General features: G+C 32.9%; 6 protein-coding genes across 6 annotated transcripts; 3 read left to right on the top strand and 3 right to left on the bottom strand.

Annotated features, from left to right (window-relative positions):
- Nucleotides 1-321, top strand: CABS01_12282 (uncharacterized protein; the record flags this gene model as incomplete). Its single annotated transcript, XM_060545636.1, has 2 exons — nt 1-30; nt 157-321. 2 exons carry the CDS (start codon nt 1-3, stop codon nt 319-321), a joined length of 195 nt encoding a protein of 64 aa, XP_060396809.1.
- A 1,284-nt stretch (nt 322-1,605) lies between these two features.
- Nucleotides 1,606-3,244, top strand: CABS01_12281 (transcriptional activator hac1; the record flags this gene model as incomplete). Its single annotated transcript, XM_060545635.1, has 2 exons — nt 1,606-1,916; nt 1,984-3,244. 2 exons carry the CDS (start codon nt 1,606-1,608, stop codon nt 3,242-3,244), a joined length of 1,572 nt encoding a protein of 523 aa, XP_060396808.1.
- A 409-nt stretch (nt 3,245-3,653) lies between these two features.
- CABS01_12280 (chromosome segregation in meiosis protein 3) lies at nt 3,654-4,575 on the bottom strand (the record flags this gene model as incomplete). The annotated part of the gene is made up of 3 exons (XM_060545634.1): nt 3,654-4,187; nt 4,247-4,322; nt 4,370-4,575. The coding sequence occupies 3 exons, from the start codon at nt 4,573-4,575 to the stop codon at nt 3,654-3,656; spliced, it is 816 nt and encodes a 271-aa protein (XP_060396807.1).
- Nucleotides 4,576-4,950: 375 nt separating this feature from the next.
- On the top strand, nt 4,951-5,721 carry CABS01_12279 (NADH-ubiquinone oxidoreductase 21 kDa subunit; the record flags this gene model as incomplete). The annotated part of the gene is made up of 4 exons (XM_060545633.1): nt 4,951-5,010; nt 5,072-5,088; nt 5,152-5,357; nt 5,438-5,721. 4 exons carry the CDS (start codon nt 4,951-4,953, stop codon nt 5,719-5,721), a joined length of 567 nt encoding a protein of 188 aa, XP_060396806.1.
- A 625-nt stretch (nt 5,722-6,346) lies between these two features.
- CABS01_12278 (endoglucanase) lies at nt 6,347-7,442 on the bottom strand (the record flags this gene model as incomplete). The annotated part of the gene is made up of 2 exons (XM_060545632.1): nt 6,347-7,239; nt 7,349-7,442. The coding sequence occupies 2 exons, from the start codon at nt 7,440-7,442 to the stop codon at nt 6,347-6,349; spliced, it is 987 nt and encodes a 328-aa protein (XP_060396805.1).
- A 3,955-nt stretch (nt 7,443-11,397) lies between these two features.
- On the bottom strand, nt 11,398-11,550 carry CABS01_12277 (uncharacterized protein; the record flags this gene model as incomplete). Its single annotated transcript, XM_060545631.1, has 1 exon — nt 11,398-11,550. A coding segment is annotated over one exon (153 nt), but the record flags the coding sequence as incomplete, so codon positions are not given.
- Nucleotides 11,551-20,019: the final 8,469 nt, after the last annotated feature.

Here is a 20,019-nt window from a genome sequence, read left to right as displayed (position 1 = left end):
ATGGGCAATGAAGCAGGCACGGTAAGTAGGGATAGAAGTTGGTGCGAGACATGATTGCTTCTCTTCCTCGATAACAAGGTACCAAAAGTAAGTACGGTAGGTAATTACTTGCTCTTGGAAAGATAGGGGTAATACCCGCCAGGAGGCTTTTGTCAGGAGCATGCAATGGAACGTCCCTTCTCTGACTTCCGTTTGGGGATCGCACGAGTCTCCCTCAAGTTCTTCAAGGTGGTGCGCACTATCTTAGCACCTGTTGGTACCTACTACCGGCGGTCGCTCTCGCTGTCGCTGGCTGCCATGGCTAGAACCCACGAACTTTGAGGAATTATGGACCGCCAGGTTTCCACTGTGCCAGCCCAATAGGTATCTGTGGAAGCTGTGTCCCGCAATCCGCCCACCACCCCGCCGTCTATCATGGCGGCATGACCCACTAATTACTTTTGGAACTTCCAGTGGGAGGCTCTCCCGAGCCAGTGAAACAGCTGGGCGAGGGCACGCTCCCTCTGCTTCCGTACCTACTCCGTACTGTTTTGGGTCGAGTCCACCAATTATATTTCCGTATCACTCTCAAAGCATCGTTCTGGAGACTTCTCTTCTTGCCGGCTTGCGGGCTGCGGCTTGCGAATTGCGGGCTGCGGATCGCAGCCTGCCCTGAACTGCCTCTTCGGTACCTACGAGCAAAACAATCCACCACTGATCAGAGTGTGGCAATGAGGGAGGAGGGCCTGCCTCCACCCACACAGTTACACTTATGTTGCCTCTGACACAGGCGAATCCGAAGGTACCTACCATACCTTAGCTAAGCGTGCCAATCTGGTCCCTACCTATCTGCGTGCGTGCTTGAACGGTCGGCTACCAGCTCAGAATGGGGAGGTAATACGGAGTACGGAGTACCGACTACCTACCTACCAAAGAAAGTAGGTGACTTACTCAACCCTTGCTGCCTTCAGGGCCTCCACATCTCCCCCATCCACTAACCCCTGCCTCAACCTTGCCCTTGGAAGTTGAGGGTCTCTACCATTTCAGCCGGGGGCACGGGGGGTTATTCAAAGTGAACACCTGAGGCAGCAATACTCCGGCCGTCCCTTGGTTCCTGGCCACCCCCTTGGGAAGCTGGAAGGGAAAGGTCCAACGTGGTTCCCAAATTACAAAAGAGGCCACATCGCCTACTCCAACTACCCATCTTGTGAACACCTTGCACCTCTGCACAAAACAGCAAAGGACACGCTGTCCTCTCTGCCTCATCCAAGCACTTTCCGGCTACCACGCTTCTCTCTAAGCTGGTGCCTCTTGCTTCGGTGACTCACCTGATCCATATCTGACTCATTCATCGAGTCGTCATTGCCCCCAACATGCATTCTACTTAGCATCGCGGCTTTGGCTAGGTATATCATCAGAGGACATAAGTCGGCACCTCATTACTGCCTCCACTGGCTTCACGCATCAGCCTTACCACTCTATCTCACCCCCAGATCTTCGCCAATTCACTCCACACCAAGCAGTTTCACTGCACGCTCCAGCTTCCAACCCCCTCTCCTTCTACTACGCTAGAGCGGGTCTGCTGTCGAGAGTTCAGCTCCCGACGCGACCAATATTTGACATACAATGGCATCCTGGGAGCAGCCATCACCAATGATCAAGTTCGAGGACTCGCCTGCCGAGTCTTTCGTTTCCACACCTGGCGAAATATACCCATCGCTATTTGGCGACGCAAGCGTCGTCAATGATGATACTCTCGATCCCTCCGATATGATGACACCGCCGCCCTTCAACGACGACGGTGGTCTTCCCGCATCTACGGCTTCGACCCCGGCTCCGGACGGCGCAGGATCATCATCTCCGGATAAGAAGCAAACGAAGAAGCGGAAGTCATGGGGTCAGGTTCTTCCTGAGCCCAAGACAAACCTTCCTCCTCGGTAAGTTGCCATAACTGATGTGTCTCAGCATTGCCCTCCTGTGCACCTGATCTAATACATCTGGTAGGAAACGCGCCAAGACAGAAGACGAAAAGGAACAACGCCGTGTTGAGCGGGTTCTTCGCAACCGTCGAGCCGCCCAATCATCCCGTGAGCGAAAGCGACTGGAGGTTGAGGCTTTGGAACGACGCAACAAAGAACTCGAGTCGGCTCTCCAGAACGTCACCAAAGCAAACCAGTTGCTGGTGGATGAACTGAACAAGTTCCGTCGTGACTCTGGCATGTTGACCCGTTCAACGTCTCCCAACGACCCCCTACACAAGAACTCTGTAACGTTGTCTCAAGAGCTCTTCAGCTCCCACGACGGCCACCGAGCTTCACTAGACGAGACTAAGTCCCTCGTCGACGACCTCATGACCACATCTCAACCCAACGCCACTGTCAATCCCGCATCGCTCTCTCCAGAACTCTTACCAATCGCTGAGGGTACTGAGGAGGGCGGTGAGGAGCAGCCAACGGCCGAGACCTCTGTTGCGAAGTCTACCTCCGACCTGACACAACGTCCTGCAGCGATGTTGTGCGACCTGCAGTGTCATCTGTCGGAGGAGCTTCCGCAATCATGGCTGGCCTCTCAAACCCCTCTGCATCCGACCTTGGTCTTCTTTCTGCAGCTTCAGACGCTACTAGTCACCTCATCAGTGATTCTTTCAGTTTGTCAGCGGCCCTTGACGCAGATCGCTATGTCCTTGAAAGCGGGCTTCTCTCTTCCCCCAACTCCCTCGATTATGAACACGATTATCTGGTTGGTGACTCTACCTTCCTCCAAGACCCGTTCGACATCAACGAGTTCCTCCACGACGACGTCAACGGCGCAGCCGTCGCAGCGGACCCGGAATTCGGCCGCGATCTCACCCACTCTGAGACTCAAGTCTCTTCAGAGAATCCTAACCTGCAGCCCCACTCTGGCGCGTCCGCTCATGGATGCGACGATGGAGGCATTGCGGTTGGTGTCTGAAGGATGCGATGACCGGATCGGGGGGTCGTCGGCTGAATATTCGGCGCAGCGCGATAGCAGTCAGACACCACCAACGTGGATTGTCGGCGCACCGTTGCCGTCCAGAGAGGTTCTCTTGACGCTGTTATGGGCTCTCAGAGTTGAAGAGCGGAAAATCAACCGCAAGAATACACTTCAACTAAGAGCCCATGCGCCCGATCTGGCGAATGATATCTCAACACCAACTAATAATCACATGTTTGTTTCGGCTTCCAAGAGGAAGCGGGGAGTGACTGACACCAAAGAGAATGGGAAGCGTTTTCGGTTGGCTTGAATGGGATGGGAAAATGGTGTACAGGCGCAAGCATGGTGTCCAGTCAGTATAGACAATTTCGGTGGACTGTAACATTATGTTGATTCAATGAAACGTCGCCTTGCGACCAATGATGTTCATGTCATCTCAGATGATTCTTTCCATGTCCCAATCTATCTTCAGCTCATAGTGACAGCTCGCTCGTATCTGTATTATTTATTCCTTGTCATGTCCAAAATCATGCTGACGACACAAGGGTGGTTGTCTTTACATCAGTAGACTGCTTGAGACCACGGACCACCAAGATGGTGCTCGTCGTAGATCTAAATAGGGATCGTGGCGCCAGTGCCGTCCGTCATGCAGGCAATCTATCCTTGTGCTAACCCCGTCGTCGCCCATAAAGCAATTACTTGCTGCAAGCTTGATCCTGTCACCAAAGCCCGTCCATCTCGGCCATAGCGGCTTCTTCATCTGCGAACTCTTCCTCTACTGACTTGCCGGTGTGCTCCTGGGCTATTGGTGCTTGTGCATGGGTTGCTCCATCCGCTTCAGCCATGAGCGCGTCAAGATCGTCGTCGTCGGGTTCCTCAGGCTGTAAGGCGGACACTCCCATATCCTGCTTCCTAGCCAACGGTGTTGAACTGTATATGTCTTCTACATCCAGTATGTCTCCACGTTCTGGTGTTTCCAGGTTTTGTTGTGGAGGGACAGTTGCCGAAACTGGTGCAGTGGGGGGTTCGGCTGTTTGCTCTGGTGCCTCTTCCACCGTATCTTCTGTTCTGTCCTCGTTTGCATCCCATGGCTTGGGCTTGCCCTCGTTGATCCACTCCATGCGCTTGAGTACAATCTGCCTCTTGTGGCCGGCTTTTTCAACCATGCTCAGAGCGTCGAGAAACTTCGCCTTGGGGAAGAGGTCGTCAAGCCAAAGCTGGTAAAAGGATAGAAGACGCGCAGCATCGGAGAACTAGAAAATGCCGCCTCAGCACGGGATCAAAATCGCAGGAGAAGGTGGAACGAGCATACCTCGTGTCCTTTGCCCTTGAACTTGAGGTTACCGGCGCGTTTTCGAAGTTTAGGTATCCCGTTGTCTGACAGTAGCCTGTCAAAGATCAGTAACTCGTAGTATCGAGCATATGAGATACCAACCGAGCTTCGTCCAGCTTTACGCGTGGCACCCGCACTCTTTTAGCCACCTCGACCTCCTCATCAAGGCCCAAGGCTTCGGCCTGCTTTCTTTTGTTCGTGCTCCCATCTTTCGCCTCGGGCGGTGGGGATTTGAATGGGTCGTCGAAGTCGTCATCAACATTGTACACGTCGAGATCGTCATATTCAGGTACGGTTCTGGAAGCCATCGCTCGAGTTTCACTATTCGATCCGTCGTAGTTGTGCGGAATCTGCCCAAGAAGAGTCGCTGCCGCCTTGTGCATTCCGAGAAACGCGGAATGTCACTCGAGGTCGCGTCTTCAATTAAACGACGCGTCGGCGCAGCTTGGTCCTCCAGGGGTCTGCAACTGTCGGGGAGGTGGTTCATGTGTGCGCCCACTTGAGTGCAAAGCCACACCTATACTGGTCTGTGCTCGGGACTGTGTTCTGCCTCAGGCTAATCTAGTGGCTTGGCCCCAATCAGCGTCCGCTCATATCTAATTCGACATCTGAATCGACCGCTGAGAATATAGAGCTATCGGCCATCATCGACGCAATCGGGCCTCGCATTGCCGTCCGCTACAATGGCTACCGCACAAGCGCAGACTTTCACTCCGACCAAGGTCGTGAGGAGTGATTACCCGGTAAGACCCTGATGTATATCTAAAGGCAAATATGAGCTGACACATCTCTCTCTTCGCAAAGCTCATCGATAACGACCCGTATGCTCCGACCCGCCCGCCGCAGCCTCCATAGGATCAGAAGCTAACAGAGAACGACTACAGCCACTTCAAAAGAGTTGTCGGCTATGCCAGGCCCTCCGATTATCTACATGGTGCTGTAGCTGCTGCCTTCGGTCCCGGCGCTCTCCTCGCCCTGGAGAAGTTTGCTCCTTCCCACGTTGGCAAGGGAGGTATGGCTCAGGCTTTACGCTTGGCTGGAGCCATTGGTGTGGCTGGTGGCTTTCTATACTTTTACCAGCGCTCTAGCTGTAAGGATATGTATCCGGGCGACCTTTACGGATGAAGAAGGTTGCATGGGGCGCAGAATGCTAACGAGGTCGGCTTACAGTGCGGTTTTACGGGGCCACCGAGAACGCTCGCGAAGTTGAGCTGGACATGAAGGAAATGGTTTCCAAGGTCAAGGCTGGCGAGCCGCTTTACGGAGAGAGCAGATTGACTCCTCACTTGCAAGGCGTCGCTGCGCGACAATCTAGATATTCGGCCTTGTTCATGGGCGTTATTCCTTGGTTCAACTTTGTCAACCACAATCAACATGGCGTTGATACGGCCAAGTACTATCAGCAGGCTGAGAGGGAGCTCGAAGCTGAGCGTACACAAAAGGCTAGCCCATGATATCATTCATTGGTGATCATATGGGTTCAAACGAGTGTGTATTATAGCTTAGGCACAAAATTGGTAGCCTTGGAAGGGCATTTTAGCAATTACGCTGAAAACTTCCTGAATTTCCTTCAAATCCATGATGTCTTCAGATCTGACCTGCCATTGCGGGGAAGAGGCGTGGGTCTGCGCCAGTGTCGTTGTAACGGTTGCGAGTGACCAAGCATCATTTCTTGAGCATCACCATCGTGCCGCCCAACATGTCCACCCATGGTAATGAAACTGCCATTATCACATCTATAACTACGCGCATGGCTGAGAGTGGATGTTAGGGCACAGAGGCTATTAGGACAGCTTAATACCGCCCAGAACCCGCTCAAACAGTGAGGTTTCTTCACTGGCTTCGTTCCATATTGCCTAATGCAGAAAGGCTGATACAAAGACAGTACGTTTCTCTACGACCTCGTCGTCGATCGATCCGGCACTGAATTCGGGCCCCTGAGCACTTTCCGTCACTCGAGGCCTGGTTTCCCTGTAGACAAAGTTGACCTTCGATTAAAATATGCTTGATTAGAATAAATAAACTCCTTGAGGTAATTGGTCGCCGAATTTCTTTACACATATCTGGCAGCCGGTCATATTAACACAACAAGACTGTGGCGAGTGAGATCCAACAAACTGTTGAAAGGTCTACAAGCAAAGAAGTAGACGCGGCATTGGTGCTGGTAGGAGACGGCGCAGAAGTGGTGGCGGCTTCAGCTGCGGCTGTCGTCATCATTGTCTTCGTCGTCGCGGTCTGGCTAGTACTAGATCGAGTTGTGGAAGTTGAGGTCGCCTTGTCTTCTGGATCTCCTTGCCTAACAACCTTCAAGGTGTAGTTACTGGCTTCAAAGTGCATGTCGCCAGCGGCATGTTTGATTTCGGTGCCCAGCTCGAGTTGCCCTAGCCATATTGCGCCTGACAGCATACCCTTCTTCCAGATATAGGTGAGCAAAGGTCCGTAGTCGGCATCGGTCTTGGTGAGGTTGGTGCGAGCCAACCATGAAAAAACATGTTGTCCCCCATCATTCCAGCCATGGTACAATGAGAAAGGGGTGCCGTCGATGGTGACGGTGTCTTTGTCGGGAGTGGACTCGGCCCATCCTAGTGGTTTTACAGTTGGCGTCCACCAGGGCCAAATCATGATTTCAATGGGGGCGCCGACCATGGTTGAGTTCTCCTTGTTATCGGACAGGAACATGTCGACAGCAACGTTGGCGTAGAGCGAAACATCATCGAAAGCCTGGGCCTGCTGCTCAGCACTGGCCTTTTCTTTGCCAGCAACGTAAGTCTGCCAGTTCCCTGTGACCTGTAGTTGAGTGACGTTCCATAGCTGGACAGGGAGCCTAGTCGGATGAGCCTTCATGTACGGGTAGCCTTTGACAAGAGATGCATCTCCGGTCCATTTGTAGGAGACACTGAAGCTACGGCCATTATCATGGACGGCCATGCATTGGTAGCCCGAACTGTCGTTTCCCCAGGCATTATTATTGACTGCCGCGTTTGTCAGTCAGCGGTCGTGGTTATGAAAACAGCTGCGTCGATTCAGAAAGCTACACACATGAATACGGAACTTCAGTAGAGTTCCACCAGTCTGACTGACCACAGAGGTCGATATTTTGTGAATCCGCAGCTACAAGTCCAGACAATTGAAATGTGGCCAGGAGTCCCAAGGTCGAAAAAAATGCAAATGCCATGATTGCCCAATTATTCCGAGTCTATCCTTTGTCGAAGCAGGGCGCCAGAGTGCAAGTAACGAGTGAGTACGGGCGAGTTCACCAGAGAAAAGCAAGTAGTATTGAACGAGAGTGAATAGAAACGTTTTCAGCCAGTCATGGTGAGATTGCGAAATCGCCGTGCACGAGCGTGGAAAACAAAATACGCTGCAATTGAGCTTCGAAACGAGTCGGAAGACGAGGGAGTGAGGTTCGAAGGTTCTCGAGAACGAAATGCCGTTGCCTGGGCGAGCCTAAGCGTAAGACAAAAACACGACTCTGTGCCACACATCGCCCCTTCGCCTCTTGCGGTCCCGCTCTCATACGAGGGCGTTCAAGCCATGATACGCCCAGACATTAGTGATGGACCACCAACAAACGAAACACCGGCCAATGAAACAACAACGATCGCTTACAAGGACCAAAGCCTGGCTGACGGGTACGAGCTATGCCACATGAAATTTGAGGATTGGAGAGAGAGGAAGCCCCTATTCTTAGCTTTCTCCACCACCGTCCTTGGCTAGTGGGGATACGTTTTACGCGTCGTGGGTAAGACTGTTCGAGAGTGCTAAGAACGCGGTAGTTAAAAAAAGAGAGCCAATTTTGAGGATTTGTTTCCACCTACCTAAACCACTACCAAAATTAATAATAACTAATAACTCTTAAAATATAATATTTTATTATTTAGCTTAACGTACATAATAAGCGAGCTAGCTAAATAAGCGAGCTAGCTAAATAAGCGAGCTAGTTAATAAGTAAGCTAGCTACTTAACTACTATTATATTATTTTTATAATTAATAAGTAGTATTTATAAAAGTAATTTACCCCCCAATAGAGCAATCCGCTAGGGCCGTACTATATATTACGTATTAAAAAAGACCTAAGTATATTACGCTCTATACTTAATTATTAATTAAAACTCCTAACTTTTTACTATTTTTAATTATTTAGAGGGCGAGCTATACTTATTTTAATATATATAAAACCTCTTAATATTAGCTTATATAAGTAACTAGATCTTATATTATATACTTCTTTTTATTAAGGGTTAAGAGGCCCTTTATATATTTTTTTATATTTATAATATAGCTTATTTATTTTTTTATTCTACTTTTATTAACTACTTAGGCAATTTTTAATATCGTTTATATAGTATTAATATATAATATTAGTAAATACTTATACTATCTCGCTAAACTATTTTTTTAAATTTTCTAACTTTTTAACTTTTCCTCTTATAAAGTTTATAATTATGGATTATTAATAGCGATAATAAGTACTACTATTTTATAAACTTATTACGTACCTAACTAAGTTAGCTACTTTTTTAAATAATAATAGCTTATAATAGTAATATTAGAGATACCCTCGTTACTATTATTAAGAATAATATTAACCTTACGATATTTATTTTAGTACTTTTAACTTTATTTATATATATATATATTCGTTACCTTATTTCTTTTATTAAAGTTAAAAAACGCTTCCCTTATTATTTATTACTATTACCCTATTACTATTACCCTATTACTATTACTTTATTATTATTATTATTATTATTATTATTAAATTATCTACTTATTTTTAAATATATACTATTAAAATACTAAAATACGTAGTTATTATTAACCCCTAGGGCTTCCTTAATAACTAAAAGTTCGATCCTATAAATATTATATTAAAAGACCCCGGACTATAATACGGCCGTTTTAAAAAATATAAATTAGATATTATTAACTTAAAAATTAAAAAGATATATATTAATATAGCTATTATTTTAATAAGCGCTCAGCTTATATAATATAGTAGCTTTAAAATACTTAATTAATTTTAAAATATTATTAATACTTTAAAAACGTAGTATAAGAGTAGGTTAAGAAAGATTAAAAAGGATATTTTAAAGTTATTAAATAAAATAAAAAATAAGGGGTAGTTTTTAGCTATTTAGAGGGCGATTAATATATTATAGCAGGATTATTAATATTTAATAATAGCTATAGCTAGTTATTATTAGTTATAAAGTTTATTATATAATAAAAATACTTAATATTAACCTTAATAAACTAGTTTATTTATAAAAGCGAAGATAGCCCCTAATAAGGCGGACCGGACCCTAAAGGGATAATATAGCTTATATTAAAAAGATTTTTAGTTTTATAAAATATAATTTCTAAACTAATATTAATATATTAAATCTTAATATTTATATTAACTTAATTATTTATAATATTTATATTATTACTTAGTTAAATTCTGTATTATTAAAAAGTACTTTATTACTTCTTAAATATACTTATTTATTTTTATATTCTACTTTTACTAGCTACTCGGGCGATTCTTAATATCGATTATACAGTATTAATATATAGTATTAATAAATACTCTTATTATTTTAGTAAACTATTTTTTTTTAGATTTTCCTTAACTTTCTTTTTTATAAAGTTTATAATTACAGATTATTAATAGCGATATTATTATAGTTAGCTAGTTATAATAAGTATATTAATAAAAGTTAAGGCTACGAATACTAAATAAATAGTATTATAATTATAAATAGCTTCCCTAAAGCTATATTTATAAATTATAAAATAAGTAAGGCTTCGGTAATTAATTATAGTTTTATTAAAAAGGGTTTTTAGAAAAAATAATTAAAAATAATTATAAGATCTAATACTAAGTTAATTATTAAAAAAGCTATAAAAAGTCTATTTTTAAGCCTAGTTTAAGTTTATATTATATATAAGTCCGCTTATAAATATATCCTTTATTAATAATTACTTTTATTCGTTAAGTAATTACTTAATAAATATTAATAAGTAATTATTTAGAGTAATTATAATAATTACCTTATTACGTAATTACTACTTTTTATTTATATATAACTTATTTATAGTTTTTTTATTTTATAGAAATTACTTTATATTTTTATATTTTTATATATATAATATATTATAGCTATTATAAGCTTATGGGGCGGGCCCTAGTTTTAGTTATATATATTAAGTTATAATATTAGGTCTTTTTTAATACTATGTATTAATACCGTATAAATGACATCGAAAATCGCCCGAGCAGCTAGTAAAAATAAAAATAAAAAACAAATAGCCTAAGTTAGGGCCCGTTAAGTAGTTCTTTAAAAATACTAAAATATCCGCTAGATTTTTAATATATTATTAATTAAAACTTATTCTTAAAATTAAGGAGTAAGGATTTAAAATCGAAATACTTTACTTATTTTATTATTTATTAGGACGAAAATATAAAATACTAAAAAGTAAATTAAAATATTATAAATATATATATCGTAATCGTTTTTATAATATAACTACTAATATTATATATAATTATAAGTTTTTTTTTATTAGTATTTTTTATATTAATTATATTTATAATAGATTATTTTTTATTTAAAATTAATAAGCTAAAATATAAAAAAAAAGTAAAAGAGCTTTTTTTTAAAAAATGGGTAGAGGCTTTACGTTATATATAAGTTAAAATAGATTAATCTCTATTAAAATTAAATCGTTTTTAAAAAGAAAAAAATAGTATTTAAAAAGAAAAAAGTAATTCTTAATCTTTTTAATATTATTAATAAGGATAAGTTAGCTGCTACGTAAAAAGCGTAGTTTAATAGTATTTTTAAAATAATTAACTAAGATATTATAATAATTAAGAGTTCTAATTTTAATTTTAATTTTAGTATTTTAAAAAGGATCCCTAAAAGTTCTAGAGGTTTATAATAAGTTCTTATATATTTTTTTTATATCTATAATTTTTTTATTCAATTAGAAATTCCTATATTTTATTTTTAATTTTATAGTTAATAATTTGTTTAATTTTATATTCTAGTTAGTTTAATTTAATAATAATATAATCTTTTATATATAAACCTTTTAATATAAGTTCGAGTAATAAAATATAAAAAACGGAATAGTATTATATCGTATTTAGTAGTTTTAATTTATAATTAATTAGTAAGACTCTTTTAATAATTTCGAAAGGTCTAAGTTTTTTATAATTTAATTTATTACTTAGTCGTTTCGTTTTAATATTATAATAAAAGAGATAAGTACTATTCCCCTTTTTTAAAAATAGTTTTTTTAATTTTTAATCTATCCGCGTTTTTTTTTATATACTATTATATTTATTTTTTTATTCTACTTTTATTAGTTACTTAGGCAGTTCTTAATATCGATTATATAGTATTAATATATAGTATTAATAAATACTCTTACTATCTTAATAAACTATTTTTTTTAAATTTTTTAACTTTTAACTTTCTCTTTTATAAAGTTTATAACTACGGATTATTAATAATAATATTAAGTACTTAACGCTATTACTTTATTAGCCTATACTTACTTAGCTAAGTTTACTACTCTCTAAGTAATAGTAATTTATAATAATATAGTATTAAAAATACCCTCGTTACTATTATTAAGAATAATACTAACCTTATTAATATACGCTTTTAACTTTAACTCGTATATATATATATATATTCGTTACTTTGTTTCTTTTATTAAAATTAAAAAACGCTATATCTTTTACTATCTATTACTATTACCCTATTATTATCGCCCTATTATTATTACCTTATTATTATTATTATTATTATTATTATTATTAAATTATTTACTTATTTTTAAATATATACTATTAATATACCGAGATATATAATTATTATCGACCCCTAGGGCTTTTTTAATAATTAGAAATTCGATCTTATAAATATTATATTAAAAGACCCCGAACTATAATATAGCTATTTTAAAAAATACGGATTAGATATTATTAATTTAAAAATCGGAAAGATATATATTAATATAATTATTATTTTAATAAGTACTTAATTTATATAATATAATAGCCTCGAAATACTTAACTAACTCTAAAATACTATTAATACTCTAAAAACGTAGTATAAGAATAAGTTAAAAAAATTAAAAAGGATATTTTAAAGTTATTAAATAAAGTAGAAAATAGGGGGTAGTTTTTAATTATTTAGAGAGTAATTAATATATTATAGTGGGATCGTTAGTATTTAATAATAACTACGGCCGGCTATTATTAGTTATAAAGTTCATTACGTAATAAAAATATTTAATATTAACCCTAATAAACTAGCTTATTTATAAAAGCGAAGATGGCCCTTAATAAGGCAGACTAGACTTTAAAGGGATACGCTATTATATAAACTCGAGGTTTATTAATACTTATTTATAGATTTTTTTAAGTTTATTTACGTTTATTATAGCTTTTATAGTTTATAGTTTTTATTATACTTTTTTATATATTATTAACTAAAATCTATAGTTAAAATAAAACGGGGATTTTTTTATATTTTTATTAACTATATTATTATATACGAACTAAGCTATTAATAAAAATACTACTTAATTATCCTAGTCGTGGTTTATATAATAATAAAGGTATATTTCGAGTATTTAATTAATCCTTTTTATCTATTTATCGGTTTATAAATAAAATAATATCAATAGTTTATAGTCTATATTAAGTTACGAAATTAGAAATTTTTAAAACTTCGAAATAAATAGTTTATCTCTATTAGAGATAATTTCTTTTAGTAAACTATAGTTTAAAAATATAACTTTAATAAATACGTATATTAAGTCTTTTATAATACTAAATTCTTTATTAAAAATAAAGTAAGTAAACTTAGTAAGTTAGTTAACTATAATTAAGATACTATCGTACTATATTTTAGTAAATAGTTCTCTAAATTTTAATAATTTAATAATAAAGTCCTATATAATAAATTACTATATTTTTATTAGTAGTTATAATAGTTATAGCTCGCTATAAGGCTTATATAAGTTATTTTTATTTTTTTTATAAATTACGTAATTTTTAATTATTTTTATAGTTTTAGTACGTATAGCGGATTTATTATAATATTAATAAATCCGTTTTTACGTTTTAATAACCCTTTAGTAATTATATATTAATATATTATAAATTTTTATAATAAGCTTAGGGGTTATTTTTTTAGTTAGGCTAATATTAATTTTTTTAGCTATTATAAAAAGCTTTATAATTAATATAAAGCTACTATTCTTTACTTATTTAAAAATAACTTATATTTTTTTAAAAACTACGACTTTGTAATTAGGCTTTTTATTAAGAGCGTTTACTCTATTATTTTTTAAATCTTTTTAATAAATAATTTAAAAATTATATTTAAATAGGAATTCGCTCTATTTAATTTATTATTTATTTAAGTTCTTATTTATTATAAAGTTTATAAAATTCTTATAGTCTATATAAACTATAACTTTATACTTAATTCTAAATAACTATAATTTCTATTTTTAAAATACTTTAATAATTACTATTAGTTCTTTATTATAAATTTATTAATTTAATTTTATTCTATAGAATATTTTAAAATAAAAATAATATAAATAAAGCTTTTTTATTTATCTTATTATCTTAGGACCGCTCTGATAATAAAGTTTAAAGCGTCGGTCTTAATTTTAAAAAGTTTTTAAAGGTCCAGGATTATAATAACTAATTTAAAAACGACTATATTTTTAATTTTAATAAATACTTTTTTATACTTAGGATTTTAAATAAATAAAATATTCTTTCGTATTAAGTTATTAAAAAGTTTAATTATATTAATATAGTTTTTAAGGAATTATTAATAAAAATTAACGAATTTTAAGAATCCTTATACGTCTTTAACGTTTTATAATATAAGCTAATCTTTAATTACTTTTATTTTTAATACTTATATATAAATTTATTTTAGTATAATAATATATTTAAAGAAGTTTATTTTTTATATATAGAATTTATATTTAAAGGGCTTAGTATATAGTTTAGTATTTTAAAGTTTTTAAAATACTATATAAATATATTTCTTATATATTTTAAAATTAAGGGAGAAGATAAGAATATTATTAATATAAATAATAATAAAAATATTAACGTACTTTTAGAGTACGTAATTAATTATTATTTGAAAAGTTATTAAAGCGTTAGTAAGTTTAAAAAGTATAATAAAGTACTTAAAGAGTCCTTTATGAGTTTAAAATACCGTTTTTTATTTATTTCTTTTTTTAATCTAAATTTAGTTAAATACTTCTTTAAAATTTATAATAATAAACTAATTAGTTCTATAAAATAGATTTTTAAGTTTAGTAATAAGTAATAAAGGATAGTATTTTTTTTTATAATTTTATTAAGTCTTTTATAATTAATAATAAGTCTTCGTTTTTTTATTCTTTTATTTAATACGAAAAATAGAAATAATTTTATAAAAGAATTTGATAATTAAATATATCCTTTTTCGAGTTTCTTATTAATATATTTATTAAAATACTCTTATTCTTTTTAATTTATTAAGTATATTAAAAAGAACTTAGGTTACGTTTTTTTTTTTAAGTTTGATTTCTATATCCTAATTACTATATTTTAATAATCCTATTTCTTTAGGTTTTATAAATAATTTCGTATATATTTGATATTCTTTAAATATAGTTTAGAGTTACCCTTTGGGGTCCGGTCCGCCTTATTAGGGGCCATCTTCGCCTTTACGAGTAAGCTGGTCTATTAGGGTTAATATCGAGTTTTTATTATATAATAAACTTTATAATTAATAATAGCCGGCTATAAATACTAACGACCCCGCCGCTATAATATATTAATCGCCCTCTAAATAGCTAAAAACTACCCCCTACTTTCTACTTTTTTTTAATAATACTAAATGTTTTTTTTTAATTCTTTTTAATTTACTCCTATATAATAATTCTAAAGTATTAATAATACTTAGGAGTTAGTTAGGTATTTTGAGGCTATTATATTATATTAGTTAAATATTAATAAGGGTAATACTTATATTAATATACGTATTTCGGATCTTTAAGTTAATAATATTTAATTTATATTCTTTAAAACGACCTTATTATAGTTCGGGGTCCTCTAATATAATACTTATAGAATCGAACTTCTAGCCCTTAAAGCATCCCTATAAATCGATAAGTTAGCGTCTTAGTATTTTAATAATATATATTTAAAATAGATAATTTAATAATAATAGTAGTAGCGTAATAATAATAAATAATAAGGGAAGTATTTTTTAATTTTAATAAAAAAAACGAGGTAACGAATATATATATATATATAAGTCGAAGTTACCCCCCGACGGAGCAATCCGCCGGGGCCGTACTATATATTATATATTAAAAAAAACTAAGTATATTACGCTCTATACTTAATTACTAATTAAAACTCCTAACTTTTTACTACTTATTTAGAGGGCAAGCTATATTTATTTTGATATATATAAGACCTCTTAGTACTAGCTTATATAAATAACTAGATTTTATATTATATACTCCTTTTTATTAAAAATCAGGGGGCCCCTTATATATTCCTTTATATTTATAATATAGCTTATATTAAAGGAATTTCTAATTTTATAAAATATAATTTCTAAACTAATATTAATATACTAAATCTTAATATCCGTATTAGCCTAGCTATTTATAGCATTCGTATTATTACTTAGCTAAATTCTATATTATTAAAAAGTACTTTACTAATCCTTAAGTATATTTATATTAGTTATAATAACTATAGCGTTAAGCTAGTTAAAAAGGGTGCCTAGCCTAAAAAAGGTAGACTTATTAAGAAGTATTTTTAAAATAGGTTTTTATTAAAGTAGTAGTTTATATATTAATAAGTTTATTTAATAGATTTATTTAGTAAATTTATTTAGTTTAAATAGAGAGTAGCTTTAAGTAATATTAAAAACGAGGATAAAAAAAATCTTTACGAGGTTTAGTATAAGTAATAGATATTAGCTTATTTAGCCCTTTTTTTTAAAAACCTCTACGTCGCTATTAAAATTTAGAACTTTTATAATTAAGGAAGGCTACTTTTAACTATTACGGCTAACTATTATAGCTAATTATTACGGCCGACCTTTATTATTAACCTTTTTAGCCGGCGCTACTACCTTACTTATCCCGAATTATATAACGGTTTTTATATTAAAATTACTATATTACGTTAAGCGCGTACTTAAAGTATATTACGTATATTATATAGTTAAAAAGTATACCGTATTATATAATTTCTTTTAAAAGCATAATCCCGTTAAGGTCGATCTTTTGCGCCTATAAAGCTAGAAAAAAACCACTATATAAGTCGAAGTTAAAAGCGTAATAAATATTAATAATAAAAAGGTTAGTATTATACTTAATAATAGTAACGAGGGCATCTCCAATACTATACTATTATAAGCTATTATTACTTAGAGGGTAGTAAACTTAGCTAAGTAAGTATAAGCTTATAAAGTAGTAGTATTAAGTACTTAATATTATTATTAATCCGTAATTATTTATTTTTTATTTCTACCTTTACTAATTACTCGGGCGATTCTCAATATCGTTTATATAATATTAATACATAGTATTAATAAATACTTATACTATCTTACTAAACTATTTTTTTAAATTTTCTAACTTTTTAACTTTCCCTTTTATAAAGTTTATAATTATAGATTATTAATAATAATAATAAGTACTATTATTTTATAAGCCTACTACGTACCTAGCTAAGTTAACTATTTTTTTAAATAATAGTAGCTTATAATAGTAATATTAAAAATACCTTCGTCGCCGTTATTAAAAATAATACCGACTTTATAATATCTACCCTAGCACTTTTAACTTTACTTATATATATATATATATTCGTTATTTTATTTCTTTTATTAAAGTTAAAAAACGCTTCTCTTACTATTTATTACTATCGCCCTATTACTATTGCCCTATTATTATTATTCTATTATTATTACCTTATTACTATTACTATTATTATTATTATCGAATCGTTTATTTTAAATATATATTATTAAAATACTAAAATACGTAGTTATTATCGACCCCTAGGGCTTCTTTAATAATTAGAAGTTCGATTTTATAAATATTATACTAAAAGACCCCGGACTATAACACGGCCGTTTTAAGGAATACGGATTAAATACTATCGACTTAAAAATTAGAAAAATATATATTAATATAACTATTACCTTAATAAGTACTTAGTTTATATAATATAGTAGCCTTAAAATACTTAACTAATTTTAGAATATTATTAATACTTTAAAAACGTAGTATAAAAATAAGTTAAAAAAGATTAAAAAGGATATTTTAGAATTATTAAATAAAATAAAAAATAGGGAGTAATTTTTAGCTATTTAAAAAATAATTAATATATTATAGCGGGATCGTTAGTATTTAGTAATAGTTACGGCCAGCTATTATTAATTATAAAGTTTATTACGTAATAAAGATACTCGATATTAACCCTAATAAACTAGCTTATTTATAAAGGTGAAAATGGCCCCTAATAAGGCGGACCGGACCCCAAAGGGTAATTCGTAATTATAAACTTTATAAAAAGGAAAGTTTAAAAAAAATAAAAAATTTAAAAAAATAGTTTAATAAAATAGTATAAGTATTTATTAATATTATACATTAATACTATATAACCGATATTAAGAATCGCCCGAGTAGCTAGCAAAAGTAGAAATAAAAAACAAATAGTTTAGAGTTATTATAATCCCCGATTATTAATACTAGTTATAAACTTCTTAGAGCTTTTTATTATCTTAATAAAAGCTATATATTATATTTATTCTCGTTTTTTAGGAGTTCTTAAAAATCTATTTTTTTTTAAGTTATTTAGTAATTAGATTTTTTTAAAAGACCTAGTTAGTAGTCTAATCTATCCGTAGGTTATACTTTTATAATTACGAGATTCCTAAGATAATATTAATATTTCTTATTTTTATAATATTATACCATAATTATTCTTATTAATTATTAATATATATTAAGAGGTATACGGTCTCCTAATTAATATATTTATAATTATAATTAACTCGTTCTCTTTTTACTATTTATAGTTAATATAAATAAATTCTTTATTACCGTTTACTTGTTATATTATATAAATAGACTTAGTTAGGGTTTTATTTAAATTAAGTTTTTTTTTAAACTTAATAAACTATTTTTAATTTATATAGTTTCGTCGTACTATATAAACAAAGCTACTTATAATTTCTTTTATATTAGGTCCTTTTTTTTTAAATTTAAAAAGTTACTTTTTTATACTAAATAGAAGTCTTTATTTAATTCGTCCTTTGAGGAGGTAAAGTATATTTTTTATAACGGGGTCCGTCTTAGCCTTTTTTTATATCTTTATAAATTTAAAAAAGTATTATAATATATTTAATATTTTTTTTTTTTAAAAATATAGGGTTAATAAGCGGGTATTTCCTTTTTTTTATTACTATTACTAAGGTTCTAATAAGAAGTAGTATAGTATTATATCTTAATCGTTCGTTATTTTTAAGTTATTTTAGGTACTATTTAGTTTATTTTTTATTATTTTAATAAGTAAAATAGCTATTATTATAATAAGCTATTTATAAAAATTATTTATAGGGGACTTTTTATTTATAATATTAGCTTGCTTTTTTAAAATAAGTTAGTATTAGATACGTTTAGGTTATTAATAATCTCTAACTATATATCCTATTTTATCGTAGTTATAATATTTAAAGTCCTTTTTTTAACGAGGTTTTTTATATTTAATAATACTAAGGTTTATAGGTCCTTTATATTATTTATAAAACGTACTTTATTATTATTAGTTTTTCAGGTTATTTTAATAGTTATTTAGTAATTTATTATAGCTTTAGTATTTTTGATTAGAATTAGTTTAAGAACGTCGTACTTCCCCCTTTTCTTTACGTCGTTTATATAATCGGGTATTGATTTTAATAACGAACGAGCTCGACGTAATATAGGAAGTTTATTAGTATTTTTATTTTACTAAGTTCGTCCTTAACTTTATTTTTTAGTCCTTAGTAAAATAAAAAGATACGGGTTTCCTTAGTAGAGTTAAGTTATACTACGAGTTTTTTAAACTTAGTAACGTAATATAAAAAGTTAAAAATCCCTTTAATACGGGCTATATTATAGACGTAAGGGAATATATAAAGGGCCCCCTAAGCCTTAATAAAAAGGAGTATATAATACGGGATCTAGCCGCTTACGTAGGCTAGTACTAAGAAGTATAATACTTATATAATCGAACTTTTAGCTATTAAAAAAGCCCTAAGGGTTAATAAGTATTAGGTATCTCGGTATTTTAATAAAATATACTTAAAGTAAATAGTTAAATAGTAATAATAATAATAATAGCGAGGGAAGCGTTTTCGATTTTAATAAAAGAAATAAAGTAATAAATATATATATATAAGTTAAAGTTAAAAGTATTAGGGTAGATATCATAAGGTTAATATTATTTAATAACGGTAATAAAGGCATTTCTAATATTACTATTATAAACTACTATACTTAAAAGGGTAGCTAACTTAGCTAGGTACGTAATAAGCTTATAAGGTAGTAGCGCCTATTATTACTATTAATAATCCGTAATTATAAACTTTATAAAAGAGAAAGTTAAGGAAAATCTAAAAAAATAGTTTAGCGAAATAGTATAAGTATTTATTAA

The sequence above is a fragment of the Colletotrichum abscissum genome, assembly GCF_030869225.1.
Source record: "Colletotrichum abscissum strain IMI 504890 chromosome Unknown Scaffold_36.1, whole genome shotgun sequence".
Lineage (NCBI taxonomy): Eukaryota > Fungi > Ascomycota > Sordariomycetes > Glomerellales > Glomerellaceae > Colletotrichum > Colletotrichum abscissum.
The sequence above is the reverse complement of the archived record's forward strand: the minus strand, read 5'-3'. Positions and strand labels throughout refer to the sequence as shown.